We start from the raw sequence: 26,204 nt of genomic DNA, 5'->3' as shown, positions 1-26,204 counted from the left end.
GCGTGTGTGTGTGCGCGCCAGGCTCAGGCCGCGGACGTACTGCCTGGCAGACAGTGATGAGGAATCGTCCAGCGCCGGCTCATCGGATGAGGAGGATCCCCCAGAACTCCTCAGTGACAAGCCTGTTCCGCCGGGAGCCGAGGGGTGAGCTTTACAGCGACATCAGCACGTATCTGAATTGAAAATGGGCAGAATCGGATTCGTGTTGAAGCAGAACGCTCTGCCCTTTCAGTCCACCTACTCGCTGCTGATTTATTGTAGCACCCAGTCACTCCCCTCCATCGTGGGTGCTGAGTAGCAAGAGATGCTGGTATGAATAAATTATGAACCTGACTCACTCCTTGACTCCCCTCCTCCTCTGTTTCCATCCTCTGCTCACGTAGCTATGTGGGAGGCCACAGACCCAGCAAGATCATGCGCTTTGTGGACAAGATAGCCAAGTCAAAGTACTTCCAGAAAGCCACAGAGACTGAGTTCATTAAGAAGAAGATGGAGGAGGTTTCCAACACACCCCTGCTGCTCACAGTGGAGGTGCAGGAGTGCCGCGGGACGCTGGCTGTCAACATCCCACCTCCCCCCACGGACAGGATATGGTACGTTCAGGAGGACTGCACAAACTGTAGGATGTGGTCAGTGACTGTAAGGGAGTCCTGGCTTCAGCGCGTCACGCTGCGCCCTCTGCTGGCCAAACACAGACGTGCACGTCGTGACAGGATTTAAAATGTTTAATCACTTGTGAACTAAATATAGATAACTTCTAAGAAATGAGGCCACAAAAGTATGTTTTTCAAGTGAGATATGGAACATTTAAACCTTAATTACATAATGATGAACATCTTAATGATACTAACAGTCAACATGTGCAGCGGCACTTCCCAGATTAGGAGCCAAAGAATAAAGAATATGAAGTAAAGATATGATTCTGTTACAGATAAAATATATTTTTCGGATTGTCTCTGCTTTTTGTGGGATTTTTTCTTAAAATACTCCATACTGTTACCTCTAAGTGCCACTAAAAGTCCTTCAAATGAAACAGTCCTAGAAGGAAAGCCCATTTTAAAGGATCACAAGCCAAAAAGGCTTCAACTTCAGGGTCAACATGATCTTGATTTGTGTTGCATGTTTCCTCAGCAACATGTGTTCTGTTATAAAATGCATTGAATTTAAAGAGCTTTATGGGCTCCTTCTGTGTCTTTTAGTTTTTTATGCATGCAGAAGGTAACTCTCAAAGCCTGAACTACATGCTAAAGGGAGTTATCTGTCTTCCTTACCTGCATAAAACACCTCATTTACATCCAGGCTTTTCTTCCATTGCTTATGTCAGTGTGTGGCAGACTTGCATAACGCCTGCCTAGGAACAAAAAATGACCATCTTAGCAATCTGCAAGTATTTCTCTGCCGGAAAATAATTTGCGGTGCTAAAACGGTGGATTTCAGACATGGTGAGAAAAAATGCTGCAGCGATACACAGTATGAGCAACACAAAGTGTGTTTGATCATGAAGGCATGTGAACATGTCCTCGTAGACTCCTGCAATACAGATATAAACCTGTACATGTGCATAATATGGCCTGGACCACGTGTCCTGTGTTTGTGAAGTCTGTTCAGGGACATAACTGCATTTCAGCTTGTTTAAAACGGCATAAACATGACCACGAATGTTTCCTCTTGGCTGTCAGGTATGGTTTCCGGAGTCCCCCTCACCTGGAGCTGAAAGCGAGGCCTAAACTGGGTGAGAGGGAGGTCACACTAGGTCATGTGACGGAGTGGATCGAGAAGAAACTGGATCAGGAGTTCCAGGTACACGCTGAGTAAAGCAGGATGTTTAGTTGGTAGGTGGTGAAGGGCTCAGGTATCACGACTGAGAGGCTGAAAGTTTGTTCAGTAAGGACAAAGAGAAAGCCTCCCAGATGTTTGGGGTGAGAATTTAGGTTATAAAGAGGACTCTGAGATGAATTTATGGCTGCCCACCTACATGCTCTTCAAAGCAGAGTGCCCGTGGCATCCCCACCTCGCTTATACAGCCACACTAATGACACGCCTGCTGCTGGATAAGCACACCTGCACACTGCTGCAGCCCAGCGTCGCTGTCAGCTCCACCGCATGTCTACATTTATCTCTGCCCAACTCCTCTGGGGGTGTAATTATGTCCCACCGCCCCTCCACCGTGCCTCTAGTAAAATATAGAGCTGCAGTGCACACTGTTGTCAGTTGTGAGTGAGTGTAAACATCTGGCTTTCAACAAAAGCCCAACTCAGGCCTCACTGGGCTCCAGCCGGTCCATCCAGGGTCGGCTGCTCAGGGGGGGTTTCAGGTCTTTGTTGCTTATTTAGACACAATTTCGTACCATTTTCTCATATTTCACTCTTTCGTTGTTGAAATGACTTTGCGTCTTACTCTGCTTGCCGTCCCACAGAAAATATTTGTGATGCCAAACATGGATGACGTATGGCTACCCATAATGCACTCTGCCATGGACACACGTTCAAATGCCAACTTGATTACTGTGACAAACGATGCCTTGAAGGATCCAGAACCGGAACCGGACCCCGAGGTCTCGGACATGTGAAGACTGCTGGTCAGAGTGTACATGGACGGACATGTTATCACCGTGACGATGTCACGAGTCCCCGCCCCCACTCAGAAGGCGCCGGTGCAGCAGTGGGATCGGCTCGGTCCGATGTTTTTACCCACAGTCCGGTCCCACTGTCGCACCAGTCACGGAGCGCAAAACTGTCAAAACGTCCTGGTGAGAAGCGAGAGACTGGACGAGAACAGTGACTCACAGATTGTCATCCAATCACACGGTTTTATTTGTGTGACATCAAATGTTTTGATTCTCTGACGAAATCCAATTCATGGGCGGCGGATCGACCAATAGCCATCTGATTCCACCAGAAGAACCATAATACCTGTGATGTACAGCTGCACCAAACGTGATGGTTGTACAGTGTAAAACTCTTTGTGTGACGTTTCTAATCGAGTGCTGCTGCGAGGCCACCAAGACGAGTGTGTGACCCTGAACGGGTGAACAGTTGAGGGAATAATGCTGAAATTAGGTGATGGTTTTGCTTAAAGCCCCAGTGATTCTTAATACACATTTCACAGGGATACCGACACCCATTTCTGAACCATACACACTGCTGCCTGTGCCAGCTGCCTGGCACCTTTATGCAAACCAACCAATGGCACAGTGTCCGTAGAGACACTGGGTTTGTTTTAAATCACAACGGACGCCATCATATCATACAGCCTGTGTGCTTTTAACTGTGTGGTGGGGATGAGGGGAGCTTCAGAGGGGTTCTGAGAGTTAAAATCCATCTGCAAACACAGCAGCTGAACATTGCCCAGGTCTGTTGAATGTATAAATAGGAATGCAGCTCCTTAGCTGTGCGAGGAAAAGCTCATTCACTGACAACGTGCTTCTAAGCGACATGTTTCAAGCGCTCTTTTCGTGTTATATTCAGAGTTGAGCAAAAGTAATAATTTTTCTATTTTTATTGCCAAAGCAATCTTTCGGTTTTTAAAGGGGAACTGTGTGAGGTGATGAATAAGCAATCGGTTAATAGTTGTGCTTCAGTGACGTACAGCCAATGTTTTATTGCTGGAAATTCAGAAGACGTCTGCAGGGAGAGATTCTTCTGGGCAGCAGGAGGCCAAAACTTTCACGACCACAGTAACGGATCTGTAGCGGGGAAACCTGCTCTTTGAATAAACAGCATACCGGATATTAGCCATATTATTTAATGTTGTCAGCAGACATCCAGCTAATGAATGCTCTATTTTTGTTGAATTATTTATTGATTTGCTGTTCTGTGTTGTACACATGAAAGAGGAAAACAGGAGCAGGATGTCTGTACTCTGCCCAGCTTTACAGGTGACTTTTACTTTACGTGTTTTCTGTTCAGACATGTGTGTTGGCAAGTGTATGAGGCATAAAGTGCCTTTAAAATAATCAAACATTCCTCCATTGTGAGCCACCACATTTCTTGCATCAGTTGAGGAAAGGGAGAAAACTTTGTCTTTGTGCCATTACTGTGTCTGTGGAGACAGGCCCGTTTTGTTTTCCACGTTTCGGTGTTGTTCATTTGCACAGTGATGAAAAATATCAAACATTGCTGTTGTGTTCAGTGATGTTGCAGAATGTTCTGGTTCTGATCATTGTGGATCAATAAAACCTTTTGCTTGGACAGAATGTGTTCAGCTTTGTTCTTGGTTGTAACGAGGCTGTCACTGGAAGGCGTCCATCCATCCACTCAGATGTCATTACACGGTTTTAAATAATCGTATTTAGGGAAGCAGCAGTTAGTTTATCAACTAATGTGCAGATTAATTAGTCTGTAAAAGGTGAGAACATACTTTAAAATGTCTTTTTCTTCCAAGCTGATGTCATAAAATGCCTTGTTTTCTCTTGCAGTCCAAAATCTAAAGGAACTCAAAGTACACTGATTTAAAGGAAAGAAAAACAGCATTTTCTCTAATTTAAAGGAAGGTTCTGTGATCCAACTGTCAAAATCTGAGAATCTTGTAATTGTTGCATCTCTCGTGTTAAATATAACAATAAGCTGCTATCTGGTTCATCATCAGAAAGACTAATTAGATGATAAACCACCATAACAGTGTCCCAGGAGGACGACGGGCCTCCACAGACGACCAGAACCGCTGCACTGGACCTCCGTGCTGATTCTCAAGAGTTTCTGGAACTCTATTAAAGAGATTTAGCGCCGTTCTTCCAACACATATTCCCTCCTTTTGTGTTTTTAAAATCTGACTTGAGTTTTAAACTCATCACAGCATTCAGTGACCTTCACCTTGTACCTGCATGTGGACACATCCTCTCTTTTGGTAGCGACATGTAGACGTTTAACACAGCGTGGATGAACATGGACAACCTCACAGCAACACCATACACTCATTTTAAATCTTAGATCCTTTTCCACCTGAAGTAACTGTCAGCAATCTGATCTGGGTTTAGATTCTGTGCCTTGCCTTAAAAGAGAGACTTGGTGGGAAAAGCCAAGAAACCCCAGTTATAACAAGGCCACGTGATCTAGCACCACTCTTGACCAGTGAACGGCCACGGAACAGGCTGCTCGGGGTCAAACAGTGCCCGAAACATTTTACCAACACAGTAACAGGTAGTGGAAATGAGTGAAGGACAACATTTAGGTTTGAAGGTTAAAGCTTTATTGAACAATAAACAGAGAATCATTAGAGTGGTGGGGTCACCTCCTGCTTCAGCCGTCTGATCCCTAAAAAGAAGAAAACAACTTGAATGAGCTCAGCTGTTCAAAACCTGCACTTAAAGATTGATCACTTGGGTCGTGTCAGATCTGTTTGGTCTTCAGTATTTCTCAGAAGTCTAACGCATCATGATCATCATTCACAACCCTGAAAAGTCTCAAACAAATACTTACTGTGCTCTTATTGAGGAGATCCAGAGTCCAGCTCCTGAATGAAAATCACAAATGATCTGAATGAGTTACTGAACCAGGCCCAGCAGCCTGCAGGGACTGCTGGGTCAAATCAGACTTAATGGTGACTTCATTTTGACATCAGAAGTCTAACGCACGAAAAATCATCATGAATGAACCAGACGAAGAGAATAAAACATATTTATAGAGAAAAACTCACCATAAGGAAGTCCTGCTTCATCCGGGAGCCACGTGGACGTGCAGTCACTCCATCTCCTGAATCAGAAGCTTCATGGAAAGAACTAAATAATGCCTTAAAGAGAGGGAACGTCATTTAAATGTGACTTTGAAGGAAACGGTTTAAAATCTTACCTTCATGTATTTTCTCCTCTTCACGGCCTGGTCGCGCTGCTCGGAACAAAAGCACGATCCGGTCCCGTATAGTAGTAACAATAATAACAATAATAATAATAATAATAATAATAATAATAATAAACTATAAATACGCATGCAATTAACTTTACCAACATATCCGATGCTAACCCTGGGAGGCTGGCAGCCATGGCCGTAGGAAGCATGCTTTCACAGTGTGGACCTGTGCAGAAAATGTCCCCCGGATCTGTTTTATAGCACATCCGTTTCCGTGGGTCTGTCCTCATTGGTTCACGGGGACTCCAGCGTCTCCCCTCCTCCACTCGCGTGGATATCTGTCCCGAGGTCCGGCCCCCACGGAGCTCATTCCAGGAAGAACGTTCGCTCCGCCGCTGCTCAACGCCTTCGATGCTACAACGCAGCTAATCAAAAACCCGTTAAATCCTAAGGTCTCGTTTGAAAACCACGTTTTCTATGTAGCCAACGGTTCTCCGGGACCAACCAGCCGTCTATCCCGGTTTGAGACCCCCGAACATGGACTGGACAGTGAGCAGTCGGGCCCTGGTGTGGTGCATTTTAGTGCTGCTGGGCTGCGCTGGGCTCCCACAAAAGGTAAGCAGGCTAACTGGATAAGCTAGCTTAACTTGGATAACACTAGCTTGGAGCTAGCTGCTCAGCTACACGTTTAACTGGGCATAAGCTCGTTTTTTTCTGCCGTAACTCCCCCAAATATCACCAGTCCGAGTCCAAATGTTTGCAGTTCAATGAAGGCTGAAGTGTGTGTGTTTGTCTTCACATGACAGAGGGAAGCTAACACAAGCTAGCAGGCTAAAAGCATTCGTTTTTTACTTTCTGCTCACATTGATGTTCAGTTTATTCAGTCTAGTGTCACAAATCAGAGAAACCCACATGTTTTAGGGCATGAAGCTTTAGTGTTTTCAGAAGTTTGGAGAGACTGCTGTGTGTCTGTGAACGTTGTGTGTTTGTGTCAGATTGAGCACATCAGTGGGTTTTAGAAAAGCATCGTTAAAGCTGCTGTTGAAGGCAGGACAGCAGGGAGATGGGCTGCAATGTTCACTCAACGGTTTGTACGCAAACCCTTCATCAGCTGTCATATCAGTCATTTTAAGATGTGCAAACCAATGTGATAAGTTGGTGAAGTGATTTAGTTCTGTGGACATAAACACCCTGCAAAGACCAGGTACATCAACACTAAAGCAAGCCTAAGTTCCTTCTAGTGAGGCAAAGTTTAAAGGATGATTCATGCCAGAATAACTTTTGTTTTATCTCTGAAACTTTGTGAAGTCAGCAGGACAGGCTGTAATTTCAGAAGCTCCACACCAAAGCATTGCCACTCAGGATGATTCTGTGTGATCAGGTCGAGCACACGGTTTGAGGCAGACCAGTGCAAAACCATCGCTCAGACCTCTGCAGCGCTGCATGTCAACATGTGGTGTGATATACAGCAGCCAACAGCATGAGAGGGGAGTACAATGTAAATAGAATAGCCATGTGTTATAACCTGGTTTAATGTTTTAGAAGAGTAAACTATGAGACTGAGCCAGATTCCTAGAAAGGTTTGAAATGGACACCGTTCAATACCGAGTCAGTGAACCACTCGGGCTGAGCAGCAGATTAAAGCAGCCTTATAATCCCCTATCATGTCTCAGGTTCCTCTCTCACCCCGTTAGTGTGCTGGTGTCGTGATGGTGACAAATCATCGGCTAACTATAGATGGTGAGATAAGTGTGTGAGAGGCAGGCACACACTGAGTATCGACAGCCCAATAATGAGAAAACGCTGGTTGTGTTTGTAGGTGAAGAAGTGGATAGGTCAGCTGATTTTCTACTGGAGGCAGGATGTGTCTGACAAAAAAACCTTTTATTTGTTTTTAGACGCTTCTTATATTTCACCCATGCATCACTTCACAGGTCTGCAGGGCGTTCATAAAACAATTAATATTCCTCTTAATGAGATTACGGCGTGTCCTCAGGTGGAGCTCTTCCTCATTGCTTTCTTTATTTCATGAATTCAGATTTGCTGAGGAAAAACAAGAATGTGCGATCGTACGCTATCTTATCACCACGGTAGATTGGCTGTGCTTTGACTGAGTGTGTGACACGTGACCTCCCCTCTGAAGCAACGCCGTGGCTCACACACACTGTGTTGACCAGAAAAGCTGCTGATTGTTTCTGTGTGATCTTTACTGTACTCAGTCATCTCCACATGGCATAGTTCCTAATTTATCTTCCACCAAAACATCCTCATTGTAACACAGCCTGGAAGCAAAAACCTGTAAAAATGGCTTCTATATTAGACTGTAAGACTTAAGGATTATTAGGGACTTCTTATTTAACGTAGTTTTGCTGACAGTGCTCTACACTTCCCATGACTAGTAACCAGATGTGTGATAAGCTTTTTTCCTGTGTCGGTGTTTGCATGCACTCAGGCGAGCTGCAAAAAGACTGTTTACTGCTGCAGACGAGCTGGTGGTTTGACTGGGAGAGCGTTTCACTCCTCAACTGATTAAGGGCTTAATTTGTTGGAGAGTTCTTTTGAAAAGACATCTTTTTGTAATAATCTCCCCCAGGTATTCATTTTTGTCTCCGTCTGTCAGACTGTGGTGATTTCCAGTTTCCAAAACAAGTCATAGATGAAATGTTTCCTCTGTTGTAATCAGTAAAATGATTTATGTTTTACAAAAGAAGCCAGTGCTCTCCAGTACGTCTTCCAGCCGTGTTGTTTTAAGTCAGACTCGGTTCGTCAAGCCGTTAATACTTATTTTGTGCTGCTACTAATTAACGTTCTGTTATATATATTTAATTTGTCAATCTGGTTTTACAGTCACACAATAGCCTGAAACGCCTAAATGAAAGCACTTCACACACACCCAGTGAGCACATAGGAGCTGCCGATGATGCTAGTCACCGTGGTGCAGCTACACACTGGTGGATCCCGTTGTTCTAAACGATGAAGTAAATAATCTAAAAGCCTGTTTTCAGCCAGGAAGCAGCTCGTCTAAACTCATGAACCGCTGAGTGGTGCTCATTTGTTGCCTCGTGTAATATCTGCTCTGTTTTTGCATGACTTTTACCGTCACTAATGCAGGGCGGTGAATGATTAGAGCACCTCTACCTTTTAGTGTTTCTCTGCTCCCTCACCTCCGCCTCCACCTTGTCAGTCTTCCTAGAAAGCAGCCCTGACTCTGTTTTCAGGGCTAAATACTGAGACAAGTGACTCTGCTTCCTCTCCCATCTGTCGGTTGGTGATGCACTGCTTCAACATCTTGTGAACCACATATCAGAACAAGCGACGAAGGTATTAGGATGCAGCTGTACGACTGCAGTGTTTGTTTGTACGCGGTGGGAAGCTGCCAGTTACAGTCGGCTCTGTGTTCAGGCTGGTGTGCCAAGCAACAGGCTGCTGCTGCCGGTGATCTGCATTGTAGTCCATGTGCCTTTAAGACATGTCTGGCCTCATTGCAGAAGGAAAAGAAGATCTCAGGACTTGCCAAGAGTTTGGTTTCGCCCAGTTCTGTATTATTATGTAACCGTCTTACGCAATAGCTTCACATTTCAGTGTTACACAGAATAAGGAAATGAGAGGGAATGCCCCGATATTTTAGTCTGAACCCAAAGAAAGCTTGAAACTCACATCCTCTGAGCAACCAAGCATGTCTCTGAAGCCTTTTGTAATAATCAGATTCACCATTTCTTATCCGTCCAAACCAAGGAGGCTAACAGATGTTTGGAAGGTTATTTGTTTGCAAAACCCAGAGCCTTGGTTACGGGGGGCCCGAGAACAGAGGGGTTCTGATCCTCCAGTGCCGTTGTGTGATGCTGGTGAGTTTGCAGCGCAGTGGGAGCAGCCACAGGTGCACAGTATTGACACAGACGCTTGTATAGGATGTGTGCTACCACAGCAGGGGATCTTTAGGGACCAGTTTCTTTCTGTAGATGGTGTGAAACTTTCAGAGGTTGGTGCTGGTTTCTGTTGGGCCAGGTAAAGCTGAACAACTACAGAAGTGAGTAGCTTTTTAACATGACCAACCTGGACCGTGTTGTGCTAGTTTTTGACACGAGTTTGATGGAAATACAAGCTGTGTGACCAGACGGGACATCCTGAGTGACTGTCTGACTTGTTGGCTCTGGTGGTTTGTTTGAGTCTGGCTTAGAAGCACTTCCATCCTCCAAGCTCTACTTATCTCTGCTCAAACATGGATAAATGCTCAGCAGAGTGTGCTAGAATTTTAAATTGGTAAGCTGCATTATATGTAGGGGCTATTTCCACTGCCACGAGGGACGCGTGTTGGGGTATTAGTTGGTGAAGCTGATCAATGCTGCAGTGGTTCAGCAGGACAATGAGGTCTGTCTCAGCTGCTCAGGGTTTTCAAGACTTCTGTGGTGAAGACAGGTGCAGTGACATTCCCAGGTTAGCACAAGGTGCTGATAAGTAGGCCTCAGAAACAAAGATGAATCATGCTTATAATGGAAATGCATCTATAAAAACACTAGTTATTGAGAAAGAGCAGCCGAAACAGAGTAGACTGACTGCTCAGGCAGATTTAGGGCAGTTGTCTGTGCAGTCAGACACCCTCACTGGACCTCCTCCTGCACACCGGAGCCAAAAGCCACAAGATGCCCATGGCTTGGTTATCAAGAGCAGCGTTTTTATCGTTCCTCAGTGGCTGGCTGGAGCACACGTCGCCCACATCGCTGTTAATTCTGGCTCTAGCGAAGTCATGACGCAGGATCTCTTGCTGCTCTCGTGGCCATACGTTCAGCTCTTTACACTGCGTTTGGTTTAGTTTCTCTGCAAGAGGAAGATGAGTGCATTGCCTCTTTGCAGCGTGTACTGTCTGCTCATGCACGCTGCCCGTCCAAGTGTTCCCGTGTTTGTTCTAGTCGTCCGTATTTCTGAGTAGGAGTAAAGAAGGTTGCCCATATGGCCCGGCGGCCCACTGTTCGTCTGTGCAGAGGGAAGTTGAAGCACTCTTTGTCCATTGCGAAACCAAAGTAAAAAGCTCATAATGCATGCTGGTTGGTCGACGTGCGTTTGTCCCACGCCATTAAGAGCACGCCAACCCTCCGACCTCCGCTTGCATCTCCTCAGATGTGGCTCAGCGCTCAGATGAGGCTGTTTATTGGGTGATTGGACCGTGATGCTGATCAATACGGCAGAGGCTCAGCGGCTCGGGGTGTTTCAGACTGACATTCACATGCTTTATTCAGTCATGACGATGATGAACCGCTGGTCTCAGTTGATGTTTTTTTTACTTTGTGGTTCATATACTGGCATTTGTGTTCATTGTTTTCTTATTGATATGCTAGAATTGAACAGTCTTAGCTGTAAGAACTGTAGCAAGGGACTGTTAAATATTCACATCTTCCATAACAGAAATGTTGTTCTGTTCATTTATGTTTCCTCTGCGTATAAAAACTCGTGAAGGTGAAGTGCACACATGCTCGGCCTCGTGCCCAGTTTGTTGCTCCATGTTGAAACCCTTGGCTGTTGCTTCAGACCCTCTGAGAGCTCTTCCCGAACCTTCCCCCGGTCCCCCAGTCTGTCAGCCTGGTCTGTCAGGTATTGATTTGAAATTAATTGATTTGTCAAGCAGCCCGAGGTGGCACACTTCCTGTAGAACCAGCAAACACAAGCCCGTCTGCACCAGGTGATGATGGAAGCGATGCTCTCTGTTACGAGCAGCCACATTAGCTGTGTTTCTGTGGGAACAATTTCAACATTTAATCATATTTGCTGCGGGTGTGTCTGGTTTAAAGTAACGCCCCAGTAACTAGCAGTTTATTCACGGCCTTTAATGTACATGTTCTGACCTAAATAGAGCTGATTCCTGCTCACACACGTCTGCTTGCTAATGTGTGATTCCAACCATTTTGATTTGCACAAATTCTACATAACTGAACACAGACCTGTTGTTTACGTCTCCTTGTCCTCGTTTTATTGTTTCTGTAGGGCTTTTGCAGCACAGTTTCCCTGACTGAAAGCCTGCTCTTTGTGTCCACCTTGGATGGAAACCTGCACGCTGTTAGCAAGAAGTCCGGCTCTATCAAATGGACTTTGAAAGAAGGTAAGAGGAGAGCAGCAGAGCTGAGTGCAAGTTTTTGTTTTTCGGCCTTTTTTCTGAAGGCGCAGTTCCTTATTCAGGTTGCAAAAGTGAAGTGTTATGTTTCCCGCTGCCAACAGGAAAACAGTGAGATGCTGCTACCCACGTGGTGCCTTTAACTTGTTGTTTGCAGTGTTTATTTCTGTCATCGGGGGTTTAATAGAGCACAACAATAAGAACTCAGCTCAGGCCTCGGGTGAAGCTGCATACATGCGTGTGACAGATACGATATCAAGACTGTTCTGCTGTTTGTTTGTTTGTTTTTTTTTTAAACCTTATTGAGTGTCTTAATTTACAAGTACTCTGTGAGTCTCCTGAAGAAGAGGGTGTCCACACTGCCAAAACCTGAACCCAGGGATTCAGTTGTCCTCTTATCAAAGTCATAAATAGTTTCTAATACTGATGTTTATTTACACCAGCAGAGCCTGTGATCGTGGTAATAAAACAGGCTGATATTTTCAATCACAACTAGTTGAAAATCAGCTGTTTGTCTGATTTACTTTGTCCAAAAAAGACTGTTGGGTTGTACGAAAGGCTTTCTAGGATTTAATCTCGTGTTAAGGCCGTACTTACAGAGAACACCATGAGAAGGTCTGTTAGGCATGAAAACTGGGCAATTATTAACTGAGAGAGGGGCAAATATAGCCTGTAATCAAGGTCAGAGTGGGCCAGGGTAAGCAACTTTGCTGTAGTATCACCTGCACACGCAGCATGTGCTATGGTAACCGTGTTAATGTCGGCGCTCTACGCTCAGGAGTCACGTTAGATAAGATAAACTTAGAGATTGTTGGGGGAAAGCTGAAGTAAACTTGGCAAGGCTTTTCCTGTTTTTGAAGTACATTCTTTAATATTTATCCAACATGTTTAAGAATCTCAAGACTTTATGAGATGGAGAAACTGAAAGGATGTGGGCCTGGACCGGTCCAGCACAACACCCGAATCATTAATAATCTGAGGCAGAGGCTGCCTCCTCCGCATCATCTGTTTTCCTGGAGCAGCTACTGAATATGAATTTGACCAGTGTCGTACCAGCTTCGCACACACCTGCTGTTGTGCTGCAGTCAGTCGGCCGAACACCCACATGATGAGGGGGAAGCAGGAACCTTTTACCTGGACAAAGGCTGTGCACTTCAGCCCACGTGCACGTCCTCTCATTGTGTGCCTGTCAGTCCCCGTTGGCTCTGCAGAACTGTGTTTGTATTTTCAGACAGCCAGGCAGGACATCCTCACATGCAGCGTAGAAAGCCATTGTCTTCTCAAACACCTCTGCGGTTGTGTTGAATGAGTGCTAAGGCTGTTTGAACACAACAGTTATTTACTACCGCAGATAATCCTACACCTGCCCTCTGCCATTGTTGACCCCTTGGGCCACCTCGGTGGAGATCAGCTCCATCTGGTCCACACCCTGTATGTTCACATGGTCGGGAGGTGTGTGTTTGTCTTGGACCAACGGAGGCTTTGGCTGCACGTTTTGGCATTTGGCTTGAAATCACACAGTGATTTATCTTCCTCTGTGTTAAAGAGCCACGCCGGTCCTTCAATCTTCTCCCTAGTGACTGACCAGGCTAGCATTTATATTTTTGATTGGAATTTTTTTCCAGTTATTTATTATTCAATCCGTAGATCATAAAAAGCAGCGACTGTAAATTTGACACAGAAGCAGATGTAGTGTTTCTTAAGCAAACTTCCAGCCTTTAAAGTTTATTTTCATGTGAATAGGCGCCCAGAGGGTAGGCCGAGTTGTTGTGTCACTTGGAATAGAGTAGGCACTTGCACTGATTATAAGATGTACAAAGCTTGTGCTAAATGGGCTTAAACATGCAAAGACATGACTGATGTGGTTTGGAGGAAACCTGCCAACATAGTCAGAAATATTGGGATTATTATGCTTAAATACAGAGCAAAAATCTTACAACTGAACCAGGATGACATTAGTATCTGCTTTCTAGAGTAAAGTTCCAGTCAGATTTGGTGTCATGGCCAGGTTTAAGGATTACAATACTTTCTAGAGGAAACGGTCCGCTCCGATCTCATGAAACCATCCGTCCGTTCCCATCATCACATGTTTGATTTATTCACAGAGCACTGTTTGCTGACATGACTGTTTGCCTTTCATGTTTGCCACGAGGGAATCCATGTTCATTTGGACTTTGTGTCCTCTGCGGCTGAGTGTCACCAGTGTTCGTGTTCTTACTCAACACCTCCTGGCCTAATGGTTTCCATTGTTCACTAATATTGTCGTCGGTCCTGACTGGCATCTCGTCTCCTCTTCCTTTCTCACAGATCCGGTTCTTCAGGTTCCCACGCATGTAGCAGAGTACGTATCTGAGTTATTTTTCACTCAGGTGTAATACATACACCTGTGTTTAACAAAAGATGGTGAATGCTAACGATTCTGGTAACCAGTCGAGCTCGTCTTATCTGTCACTCAAACTAATTCCTCACATAATCTGCTTTTACTCGCGCTGAGCCGTGAACTCGGTCTATTCTGTCCACCAGGCCGGCTTTCCTGCCCGACCCCAACGATGGCAGCCTGTACGCTCTGGGAGGGAAGAACAACGAAGGCCTCACAGTAAGAGGAAATAACTTTATCACAAATTACAGTCTCCCCTCTTTTAGTCAGAAACGCTTTTCAGTTCCCTGTTCTATAGATAAACAGTTAATGCACACTCATGCTCAAGTTGCAGCTGTGTTGGTGCAATCAATCTGTTCCTGTTTATTATCATAGAACATATGGAAATAAATGTTTATCTGATGGTCCTTCATTCATTTTGCTCAAACAGAAGTTACCATTCACCATCCCTGAGTTGGTCCAAGCGTCTCCCTGTCGCAGTTCTGATGGCATCCTGTACACGGGTAAGAAGAGTTCATTCACAGAAAATCATCTCATGCCTTGTCATTAAGCACACGGTCCTGTGTTAAACGCTGACATTTAAACGGTTTGATAGTGAGGATGAACTATGTTTCCTAATCCGTTTGCAGTCCATGCCGTGGTGTTATCTGGCTCACTGTGTTAGCGCCGCCCGCCGTAGCCTCTGCTCTTTTGAATTTACAAGAGTCGGTGCAGGAGGGCAGCTCTACCATGGTGACGATGTGTCATTGTTTAAAGAGAAGCGGGTGACATTTGCCTCCCTGCGGTCATTATCTGTGAGGCTTTTGTTTTCATTCAGCCTGAAGCTGCTGCCGGCTCAAAGCGTGCCGGAGATGCAAAGCGCTGCCGGCTTCACGTCGTCACTCTTTAAATCTCTTCGTGTGCAAAATGTTTGACAAATAAAGTTGCAGGACCAGTCAAGAAAATGAGGGTTTTTGTATTCATCTGTAATGATCAGTGATTAGGTTATTACTTCCACACCCTGTGTTGTTAAAACGTGAGTACAAAGAGGCCATGGGCCGCTCCTTCAGTCACAGAGCGGTGACACCCATCAGCATTAAGGAGAAACGGCAGCGTGTTATTCCGATTCACTGAGCTTGTGCAAATCGTTTGGTCAATTTGACATTTTGCTTTGACTGGGGAGTGTTTTGAACCGTCTCTCATTAGACCTTCTGTTTCAGGTAAAGAACTGTGTAAGAAATAAACGGAGAGAAACCTCCAGAGGAACAGCAGCCTGTCAGACGTGCAGCAGTCGAATTACGATATGTAGAAATGGGTTAGCGATATTAAGTAGATAGAGAACAAAGCATACTATGAGATGTAGCAAGAGTTTGCATAAGAGGAAGGGCCATTTAATGCTGTAATCATAGCAAAGCTAACCTGTGTTGGTCCTTCCATACAGGTAAGAAGCAGGACTTGTGGTACGTGGTGGACCTGTTGACCGGCGAGAAGAAGCAGACTCTGACCTCGTCTCATGCCGAGATGCGCTGTCCCGCCTCGTCTCTTCTTTATCTGGGACGCACAGGTAAAAAAACCACAGAAACCAGCAGCTCAGCTGTTTTCCCTTTGTGCCCGTGTTATTGTCCCGGCGGCCCAGTCCATTCAGCTGTTGGTTTAAGTTGGCTAACCAGCAAGCTTATTTGTCTGCATGCCTTAACCACAGACTGTTGGCAAACTATAATTTACCTCCCACTCGTTTCTCCTGCTAAGTCATCTAATCTCTAACCTCGTCTCAACAACAGCAACAGTCCTCAGTTGGTCCCTGTGGACTTTCTGGACTTGGGGAATGGTAATTGTAGACAAGGACCTTTTAAGAAAAAAAAAGAGAGAGAGAGCTCTGCAAACTGAATACTTATAACTGGGTGTCAGAGCAAAGGTCTTTTGTGAATCCTACTTTTTGTTGCAAAGGAAATTCAACACCATTTGGTTTGCACTTAGACCAGAAATGGATATCCAATACCTGACTTTTGTGCAGGTTGCATAAGCATTCTAATATTCCCCCCTGTGTAGAATACACCATCACCATGTACGACACCAAGAACAGAGAGCTGCGCTGGAACGCCACCTACTCAGACTACGCCTCCACCCTTCCTGATGAGGACACCAAATACAGTAAGGTTCTCGGACAAGCTGCCTCCCTCGTAGCCGAAGTTTCTGACAGGCACGGCCGGTCACCTTTCTGCTCTCTGGTCGTCCACAGAAATGGCTCACTTTGTGTCCAACGGCGACGGCCTGGTGGTGACGGTGGACAGCGAGTCCGGAGACGTCCAGTGGGTCCAGAACTACAACTCCCCGGTGGTGGCCATGTACATCTGGCAGCGCGAGGGCCTCCGCAAAGTTCCTCACACTAACGTGGCCGTGGAAACCCTGCGTTACCTCACTTTCATGTCTGGAGAGGTTGGCCGCATCACTCAGTGGAAATACCCATTTCCTAAGGAGAAGAAGCCCAAGAATAAATTCATGTAATTATTATTTTGTGTGCTTTGCTTCCTGAGTGGATGCTGCGAGCTGCTACCCTGCAACTGTTGGAACTGTTTCCTCTTTGAGTTGCCAGCCAAGCTTTTGAAAATAGGTTTATTCAGTTTCAGAGAACAAATATTGCCCAAGAGTTTTCCTGAACGTGTTGAAGCATTTTGCGCCTGTGATTCATGGGAGCTTGAAACACTGAAGGGGTGAAATCAGAATATACTTTTATTTATGTAAGATTGTTTTGTGTTGGGATGGAGTCTGGACATGTAATACCCAGTGAGCGGCTGCCTAAGGGCCCGCTTTCAGCTCCGCTTTCACACCGTTTCTTTCAATACACTGTGTCTGCACCTGCATCGGCTGAAAAACACAACCAGGACTTTCAGTACTTGGTCCTTTATGAAAGTATCGCCTGTTCAGTGACGTCTGAAAGTTGTTGTTTTTTTTATATTTGTAATGGTTTATACCCTCCTGTTGTTGCACTCGTACACGTGTTGGCATGAAGCGGTAATTTGCAGTTGAATAACAGTTTATGTGGCTGTGCTTGTTGTTTTTCAGGGCCACCTTGTATGTGGGTAAATACTCCACCAGTCTGTATGCGTCTCCCTCGCTGGTGCACGATGGAGTGACTGTGGTGGTGAGCACTGTTTGCATGGATATCTTAATCAAAAACGTGGTAGTTACTGCTGAGACGTGGACTTAAAGCAGCTTTAAACTGTAGAGTCAGTTGTCTCCAGCAGTTTATCTCCTCGTCTCAAACAGTCTTGGTGTTTTTTTTAGTGAGTGGTTTTCAGGTATGCGTACATCCTGTTCCTGTTCAGGTCACTTTGCCTTACCAGCTCCCTGACGTAGTAGTTTACTGTTATTGGAGATTTTTTTCTCTGATGAATTAAGCGGACTTCCTTGTGTGCGTTTGTAGCCTCGTGGCAGCACCTTCCCCATGCTGGAGGGTCCTGACAGCCAGGAGACGGACGAGGACAAGGAGTGTGTCATCACACCCAGCACCAGCGTCAAGTTCAACGCTGCGCTGCACGAGAGAAACCGGATCAACTTCATGAGGAACTACCTGCTTCTCATAGGTGCTAAACCAGTACACAGAACAAACAGTAGATCTGACTGAGCACCTTGTTCTCTTTTGTTTTCTAACCTGACACACTGACAGAGGAGGTTTCAGGCCTGATGTTTGTGCACCGAGGTTTGACATCAGGAAACACTTTGAAATGGTTGTTTTTGTGGAGAGGTTTCACTGTCGACACCCTTCACCACATTTTAAACTCAGGACCTTGAAGGCGTTGCTGTGCTGTTGGTGAACAAGTTGTAGTGAGACTGCCCTCGTGTGGATATTCTGAGTAACGATGTCTAGGTTTTCTATTCAAACAAGGGACTGTAAATGCCTAAAATGTCCACAAGGCTGCTGCTGCTGATTATGATGAGTACTAAAAAGTTCCTTCCTGCATTTCAGGTCATCACGAGACGCCTCCTGAAGCTCACACCAAGATTCTGGAGAAGTTCCCCGACAGCTTCCCTCGCAACCCAGGCAACGTCATCCCACCGACGACTGACAAGAAAGTAGAGGAGGTCCGTAGGAGCCACTACTTTTTGTTTTTTAGGTGTATACTGAAGCAACTGTGTAGATTTGTTCTTCCTCGTCCTCATTGTGGTCCCTTCGTCTCCATTTGGTAGAAGGCCAATGACAGCGGTATGGATGACGGCCCACCTTCACCTCTGCCGGACACGTCCATCCAAGAACCCGGGACCGGCGGGCGCATTGTGCGTCCAGAGGCACCTGTGGACTCGATGCTCAAAGACATGGCCACCATCATCTTCTCCACCTTCCTGCTGGCTGGCTGGGTGGCCTTTGTGATCACCTACCCCAAAGTAAGTCACAAAAAAAAGGATGAGCGCCTTGTGTTTAGAAAAAAGTGGTGGAAACATGAGTTCATGTACAGAAACGCTGGCAGCACCAAGTTTTCAGAGCAAAATGGCCCTTAAAGGACCCATTCAGTGATGTAGCAGTGTGTGATTAGTTCAGGTGGAGCTTTTCAGCTAATCAGGAAGCAAACCTCCAAAGAGTCACAAGAGAAATCTGAGAGGCTTCATGTAAAGATAAATCTGCACAATACCTTCTCATCAAAGTATTTTTTACATAGCGTGTTTAAAAACAACCCGAGCTGAACAAAGTGGTGTACACGCTCACAGAGGGATATGAAAAGTTATGTGCAGACAGGAAATAGAGAAATATAATAGACAGTATAAAACTAGTCAGATCAGGGCCAGTAACTATAAAAATAAATACAAATATAGTGGAGGACAAGCACAAAGCAGCACAGAATGGAAATACTCAAGTACAGGACTTGAGTAAATGAGCTTTGTGTTCACCATGAGTAGAAACAGGAATCTAAAGTAGCTGCATGTGACAGTAAGTGCTCCAGTGGCTGCCATGTTCACGAGTCTCATTACACATGTGAAAGTGTCACAAAGACCAAACGGTGTTAGAAATGTCCTCTCTCACCACAGAGCGTGCACAAGCAGCAGCAGCTGCAGCACCAGGAGTTCCAGAGACAGATGGAGGAGCGGTTGGAGCTGCTCCAGAGGCAGCAGCCCTTCCCCCCGGCCGATGTGGGTTTGGCTCCAGACAGCGACTACCTGGAGGTGGCCCACATTCGCTCCGAGTGCTCGGACCACAGCAGCCCCAACGTCACCCCCCGAGCCTCCAACCACTCCAACCTGTCCGTGTCCGAGGTGGGAAGCTCAGCCAACGAGCACGAAGATGGAGGTAAAGATTGTAAAATGAAGACTACATGCACACTTTATGTGTTCAGGAACAGTTTTAACTCCGTTTTCATCGTCTCTTCAGAGGACGACTCAGCTATAGTCAGAGTGGGCAACATAACGTTCCATCCCAAAGAGGTCCTGGGCCACGGTGCCGAGGGGACTATTGTGTACAAGTAAGGGAACCTGTTTCTGTTTGATTTATAAAATACTGAAGGACTCTTCCTACATCACAATGTTGTATTTCTGTTGTTTCACCACTAGGGGTCAGTTTGACAACCGTCCGGTGGCGGTGAAGAGAATCCTCCCAGAGTGCTTCAGCTTTGCAGACAGAGAAGTTCAGCTGCTGAGGGAGTCCGACGAGCACCCCAACGTCATCCGCTACTTCTGCACCGAGCGGGACCGGCAGTTCCAGTACATCGCCATCGAGCTGTGCGCTGCTTCGCTCCAGGAGGTGATTTGCTTGTATTTTTGCTGATATGTTGCTCTTGTCTTACAGTTGTAGTTATTGTTTATTCTGCTTTTTTTAAAAACTGGGACCTGAGTACCAATTTCGTACCACAAACATGTAAATGTGAGCTGGCATGACTAGAAAAAGTTCCTTGAATCCTTGAATCCTTCATCGGAGGCTTTTTTTAAGGCACTTTTTTTTTTTTCCAAATCTGGGAAAAGTGGAGTAAAATTTGCTCTTCAGCGCTAGACACACTCACGTTTCCTCGATGATGCGATGCTTGTCTGTCCAGTTAGCATGTAGTTCTGTGAGTTTTAGGTCTGTCGTGTGGTGGTTTGTAAACACTTAGTAAACGCTGTAAAGCCTGTTACAGTCCTTTAACAATGCTAACTGCTGCCTTTCGTTTCTTCAGTATGTGGAGAGAAAAGATTTCAACCGTCACGGACTCGAGCCGGTCATGCTTCTTCAGCAAACCATGTCAGGACTGGCCCACCTGCACTCCCTCAACATCGGTATACATCCCTGAATATGAAACCACTTTGTCATCCTCAGTGACTGCTGTGTGCTACAGCTGCTGACGCCTGGTTTAGTTCACAGAGACCTGAAGCCCCACAACATCCTGGTGTCCATGCCCAACGCACATGGTCGGGTCCGGGCCATGATTTCGGACTTCGGCTTGTGTAAGAAGCTGGCGGTGGGTCGCCACAGCTTCAGCAGAAGGTCTGGGGTGCCGGGCACCGAGGGCTGGATCGCACCAGAGGTTCTCAGTGAGGACTGCAAGGACAACCCGGTGAGTCAGTGGCGGAGAGGCAGCTCTGTCAGGGTGCTGTTGGTTATCAGACTTCACATAAAGGTAACTCTCTGCTCAGCTGGGCTTCCTTTATAAGCGATAAAAGAATGAAGTTCAAGTTAAGCAGTTTTAAACTGGTAGCCTATGAAAGAAGCAGGAGGAATAATCTTTGTTAAAAAAGTTCAACACCAAAGATTTGCGCTGACTGTTGCTTCTGTTATTCTCTGTGCCACATAAACTTACAGACACATTCAGCTAAGATAAATAAATGAGAAAACATGACTTTCAGAGTTCTAGACCACCACTGGTCTGGTTTCTGTTCATCACATGCGATGGCAGCGTTACCTTTTCAAGTGAAAGCATCACATCTGGTGAGGTTGGTGTTCTGTGCTTCATTATGTGTGACCGTCTACATGTTATTTGTTTGTCCGTCTCCTCTAGACCTGTGCAGTCGATATCTTCTCTGCCGGCTGCGTCTTCTACTACGTGGTGTCCCAGGGAAGCCACCCTTTTGGGAAATCTCTGCAGAGGCAGGCGAGCATCTTACTGGGCACCTACAGCCTCGACTACCTGCAAAGTGACAAACATGGTGAGGGCGTGGATCTGTCCATGGCGTTACAGCAGCAGCACTGTAAGCAGGTGGACGGGGAAGTGTGCGACAGCTTTGGGGTTTCTTAATTGATGTCAAAAGTGTACCTCATTCAAACAAGCTTTATGGCTTTGTTAAATGAATGTTTTGTTGTTTGGCTTTTAAGAACAAAAAGCATCCAAGAACTTATTGAGCTAAAAGGAAGCAGTTATTTCGATTCTACCTTGAGAGCACGTCGCCTAAACCAGCGTGTGTGTGTTTATCAGGGGACATCGTAGCCAGAGACCTCATAGAGCAGATGTTGAGCATGGATCCCCACGGCAGGCCTGCAGCCGAAAGTGTCCTCAAACACCCTTTCTTCTGGAGCCTGGAGAAGGAGCTGCAGTTCTTCCAGGTCAGTCAGATTCTGCTCAGTCCAACCACATCTTAGGCAGACTGCCAGGGCGTAATGACAGGCCAGTGTTCTGGAAAAATGGTGTCCATCAGATTTATTCTGCTTTTCATGGATGTACAGGCAGTGATTGTGATTCTTCAGAGCATCATACAGTGTCATGCTTCAGTGTTCAGAATGTATAAAAACCGTCTTTACCCAAATGTGACCAACCGGCCAAACGTAGAGTTCGTTTATTCAAACACTGACGTCTAATACGAGTGTGTTTTCACGTCCGATACTGTTTCAGATTATGACGATACTGCCTGCTCTCGGTTGACATTCAGCGTTTTTGTGGGTTTTGTTGCAGGATGTGAGTGACAGGATAGAAAAGGAACCGCTGGATGGACCAATCGTGAGGCAGCTGGAGAGAGGAGGGAGGGCTGTTGTCAAGGGTGACTGGAGAGAGCACATCACCGTACCGCTGCAGACGGGTAGGAATCATTTCACATGCAAACTGCTGGTGACTCCTGTCAGAACGCTTCTCTTGTTTGTTGTGTTGCTTCAGTTTTGCCCTCCACATCAGCTCGCTGTGTGTTTTGGTTTAAAGCCTGTTGAAGTGCTCCGATGTGCACGTGGCTGCTCTGAATGTTGTATCCTGTTACCAGAAAGAATCACAGTGTGTTTAGTCACAGGAAGTCTGCTGCTTCCTGTCAGTAATGCATCCGCTGAGTGTCTTCAGGCTGCACAATTAAATCAAACCGTCATCATTTGAAGATGCACACGCTGATAAATGATTATGTACGTATAGTATGTTTAATTAGACCACCTTTAGATAGAGCAGTTTGTGCCTCGATGAGGTCCATTAAATCCCCGTCAGTCATTTCAAGTGTCCGACCAGATTTGGATGAAAAATAAACACTCCTGCAGCTCACCTCTGTGCTCTTTTTATTACTTGTTCTGATCAGTTTCAGCTCCAGTTGCAGGACACATGAAAAGCTGTTTGTGGTTTTTGTGATTGATGCATGTTTCTGTTTCTTTGGCAGATCTGCGGAAGTTTCGCTCCTATAAGGGTGGCTCGGTCCGAGACCTGCTGCGTGCGATGAGGAACAAGGTGAGAGTGTTTTCTCTTGTGATAAACTGCCTTGTGTTTAAGATGAAAGCGTCAGATTGACGCTGACCGTCCCTCCACAGAAACACCATTACCGAGAGCTGCCCGCCGAGGTGCAGGACACTCTGGGCTCCATCCCCGACGACTTCGTCTGCTACTTCACTTCCCGTTTCCCCCACCTGCTGATGCACACCTACCTGGCCATGCGGACCTGTGCGCCAGAGAGGCCCTTCCTGCCTTACTACTCCACTGCAGAGCAGCATGCAAAGACTCAGGCCCAGTACGCACAACACGGGCCGCAGAGACGGACTGAGCCCTGCACTCTGCCAACGCACACGTCACTACCTTCCTCACAACCCCCAGAACCGACACATCCGTCAGCGCCTGTGCAGGTCTGTCAACCAGTGCCCTCGGCGCCGGATGAGCCTGAATCGTCACACTTTCCGACGTTGCAGCCAGCAGAACCAGCACCGTCCACACAGACTAGTTTGCACAGTCAGACGGAGACGTTGGCCTCAGAATCGCCTGCAGTTTCTCAGCCTGAGACGTCCACGCTCACGGATCCTCCCACGCTGGACACTGAGCCACAGTGAGCCGGACCAGAGTCGGGAGGATCCGGCACAGACGGGAGCGTCGCCTTAAAGAGTGTAAACCGAGACGGGTTGTGCTGCTGCTCTCTGAGCTGGTGAGGACGGGCCTGCAGTGCCCGCGATCCGCTGCCAGACGCAGCAGCTGCAGCCTGATCTAAGTGCCTTCTGCTGACCCCAACACAAGTCTGTCTCTGCTGAGAGGAAGTCAGAACACCAACCAGGGCTGTTGGGTGTTTTCTTGTAGCTGGACTGAGCAAAGAGAATTTTAAAAACTTTTATTACAGCATGTCCAAAATGGTGTTTGTCCCAAAACGATGTGGTGTCCGCTGAACGTGTCCAGATGTGGTGGAACACGTTCTTGTGCAATGTTGTTGCTCCCAGTGAGCCTGTTCACTGCACACATACGGTTTGTATATTTTTGTAAAGACGGATTCAGAGTTTGGATCATCGATGAGAAATCACTTCATGTGGCCGCCGTGCCTTTTTTTTGTTTTAAACCTCACTGTGCTGTATGTGTACAGATCTTTACATCGACTATGCTAAACGTGCTTGATTCCAGTTAATGCTGCTACACTGCTTCTCTTTTGTCAATCAAGACTGTTGTGGTAGGAGTGGACTGTTCCAAAGGGAGTTCAGGGCGGAAGACGGGAGCTAATTTAAACGAGTGTATGTAGTCGGATATGAGCGTAGAAGTCAGGACCCTGAGATGCTCCTGCCTCATAACTTTTCAAAGCAAAGTGAATGACTTGCAAATTAAATTCTATTTTTGTTTTTATACTAATATTTTGCTTGTTGGTTGATCTTACTGCATCTCAGGAGACGTTTTAACTTCAGTCTGGTTCTAGAAGAGACCCGACAGATCTTGTTGGTTGCAGGTGTTGAGCTGCCGTTACCGTGGGACAGAAGAGCAGCCATCAGTGTGTGAATCACGTATTTATTTACCTGAAACCAGACGCGTGTCCGGATGTAAACCAGTGAACACAGATGAAATAAAAAGCTTTTTTATTCATACAGTAACCATGGACCAAACACTCACACTTGATTGTTGATTGAAATTCTGCTCTGTGTACATTTTGTGTGACTGCTGCAGGTGGATCAGTGGTTAGCACCGTGGCCTCACAGCTAGAAGGTCGCTGGTTTGTGTCCCGGTGAGGACACCCGGGATCTTCCTGCGTGGAGTCTCCATGTTCTCTCCGTGCAGCGTGGGTTCTCTCCGGGTTCTCCGGCTTCCTCCCACAGTCCACAAACATGCTGAGGTTAATTGGTGATTGTAAATTGTCCGTAGGTGTGAATGTGAGTGTGCTTGGTTGTCTGTCTCTAAGTGTAGCCCTGTGATAGACTGGTTACCTGTCCAGGTGAACCTGCCTTCACCCTGAGTCAGCTGGGATAGGCTCCGCCCCCCCGTGACCCTGGTGAGGATGAAGGTGTAGAGATGATGGATGGATGCTGCCAGCAGAGATGATCGGACAGCTTTGACCAACATGCAGCCAAAAAGTCGCGTCTGGATCAGCTGTTGTCTTCAAACAGCTTCAGCTGTCGCTCAAAGTCTGATGATGTTCATTCAGTACGGAGTCTGTACGAACAACATGAAGGAAAACTCGTCTTTAAATCTCCTTCCTGGGTCGTAGTCACACCGGCTTGTTGAATCTTATTCAAACATCATGTTTCATCATTTGTTTAGTTTAAAATCACAACAGTTTCAAACCAAGAGATTTGGGGCTGAGATTTTTCACAGAACTTGGCTTAAAGACGTGAAAACCAGGTGAGGATTCACCAGGTGGTCCAGGACCAGAGACGAGCAGGTAAGAACTATTTGTCTTCTGATTCCTCCTCCTGCCCAGGACAATGCAAACAGCTCTGAACTAGATGAGATGCTGACCTACACCGAGCTTCAGAGGAGCTGCTGTTTATTTAACACAACTGCAGGCATTATAAGAAGCTGTAGTTTTGTTTTGATGCAATCCAACAAAGTTTCACAGTTACTATAATATAGAGGAGATCTATCACTCCTCGTCTGATTGCATTTTTCTGTTGATAGATTAGCAGCAGCTGACCTGAACACACATCAACATGCAGTGTGTGGATTACGTCACCACGCTGCTATAAAACAGGTTTAAAAAAAAGAAAATGCAAAGACAGATATAAAGATATGTGGATTTATTTTGCTTCATATATCAAATACTTTCACATATACACTTTTCATGAAAAATCCATCCATATTGGAAACAAAAACAATCTTCATTATCTTCGGAGAATCCTTTTCAAACTCCAGAACTTACTTGGATCAGAACATCTGCCAGTGTTCTAGTTTTTGTGGTACAGCTTTCTATAGCTGCTCAATCAGGTATGAAAGTTCTATGAAAATAACTTTTTTTAACCAAGCGTTTCATATTTAAAACTATTCTGTATTATTGTGACATGAAACTACAAGCCGTCGGTCCTTTAACACATGAAAACACTCTGCTGTCCTAAAGCAGACAGTTAAACATCCTAATCCTGCAAAGCTCTGCTCCTATTAAATCCACATCGTAATGGCGCTGAGGTGGCTCACAGCAGCTCGGTTTGTTCTTCCTTTAACTCCAGAGGCTTTGTGGTTTCTTCCATATTTACAAAACTGCTCCATGTGGGTTCTGCTTATTATCAGACCTCTGGTTCACAACAGCTGCAGGTGGATCAGTGGTTAGCATCGTGGCCTCACAGCTAGAAGGTCGCCGGTTCACGTCCCGGTGAGGACACCCGGGATCTTCCTGCGTGGAGTCTCCATGTTCTCCCCGTGCAGCGTGG

The 26,204-nt window shown here is 46.0% G+C and overlaps 2 protein-coding genes and 1 long non-coding RNA gene across 3 annotated transcripts in view; 2 read left to right on the top strand and 1 right to left on the bottom strand.

Annotated features, from left to right (window-relative positions):
• tex2 (testis expressed 2) overlaps positions 1–4,190 on the top strand; it is a 34,225-nt gene extending 30,035 nt beyond the window's left edge. The window contains exons 10-13 of the mRNA XM_008287542.1: positions 28–144; positions 384–593; positions 1,680–1,800; positions 2,417–4,190. Coding sequence (XP_008285764.1) covers positions 28–144; positions 384–593; positions 1,680–1,800; positions 2,417–2,569 — 601 coding nt within the window. The 3' untranslated portion in view covers positions 2,570–4,190. The remainder of the gene's footprint in view (positions 1–27; positions 145–383; positions 594–1,679; positions 1,801–2,416) is intronic.
• A 974-nt stretch (positions 4,191–5,164) lies between these two features.
• LOC103361460 (uncharacterized) lies at positions 5,165–6,070 on the bottom strand. The gene is made up of 3 exons (XR_520408.1): positions 5,635–6,070; positions 5,418–5,451; positions 5,165–5,252 (listed from the first exon to the last, which is right to left on the bottom strand). It is a non-coding gene; the product is annotated as an uncharacterized LOC103361460 (long non-coding RNA).
• A 64-nt stretch (positions 6,071–6,134) lies between these two features.
• ern1 (endoplasmic reticulum to nucleus signaling 1) lies at positions 6,135–24,437 on the top strand. The gene is made up of 22 exons (XM_008287541.1): positions 6,135–6,398; positions 11,760–11,874; positions 14,194–14,227; positions 14,410–14,482; positions 14,694–14,766; positions 15,684–15,806; positions 16,292–16,393; positions 16,482–16,743; positions 17,306–17,384; positions 17,667–17,826; positions 18,210–18,325; positions 18,431–18,625; positions 19,265–19,523; positions 19,605–19,695; positions 19,784–19,973; positions 20,383–20,482; positions 20,561–20,760; positions 21,202–21,349; positions 21,616–21,743; positions 22,090–22,213; positions 22,766–22,833; positions 22,914–24,437. The coding sequence occupies exons 1-22, from the start codon at positions 6,321–6,323 to the stop codon at positions 23,421–23,423; spliced, it is 3,228 nt and encodes a 1,075-aa protein (XP_008285763.1). The 5' UTR covers positions 6,135–6,320; the 3' UTR covers positions 23,424–24,437.
• Positions 24,438–26,204: the final 1,767 nt, after the last annotated feature.

This window comes from Stegastes partitus, unplaced genomic scaffold (genome assembly GCF_000690725.1).
Source record: "Stegastes partitus isolate 25-593 unplaced genomic scaffold, Stegastes_partitus-1.0.2 Scaffold506, whole genome shotgun sequence".
NCBI classification, from domain to species: Eukaryota; Metazoa; Chordata; class Actinopteri; family Pomacentridae; genus Stegastes; species Stegastes partitus.
Note: the sequence above shows the minus strand (reverse complement) of the source record. Positions and strands in the feature narration are given on the sequence as shown.

Bases quoted from the DNA above. Each gene is read 5' to 3' on its own strand.
- ern1 (XM_008287541.1), top strand. From the start codon at position 6,321: ATGGACTGGACAGTGAGCAGTCGGGCCCTGGTGTGGTGCATTTTAGTG. The intron at 14,767-15,683 runs GTAAGAAGAGTT...CCTTCCATACAG, and splicing joins TGATGGCATCCTGTACACGG to GTAAGAAGCAGGACTTGTGG. The intron at 17,385-17,666 runs GTGAGCACTGTT...GTGCGTTTGTAG, and splicing joins ACGATGGAGTGACTGTGGTG to CCTCGTGGCAGCACCTTCCC.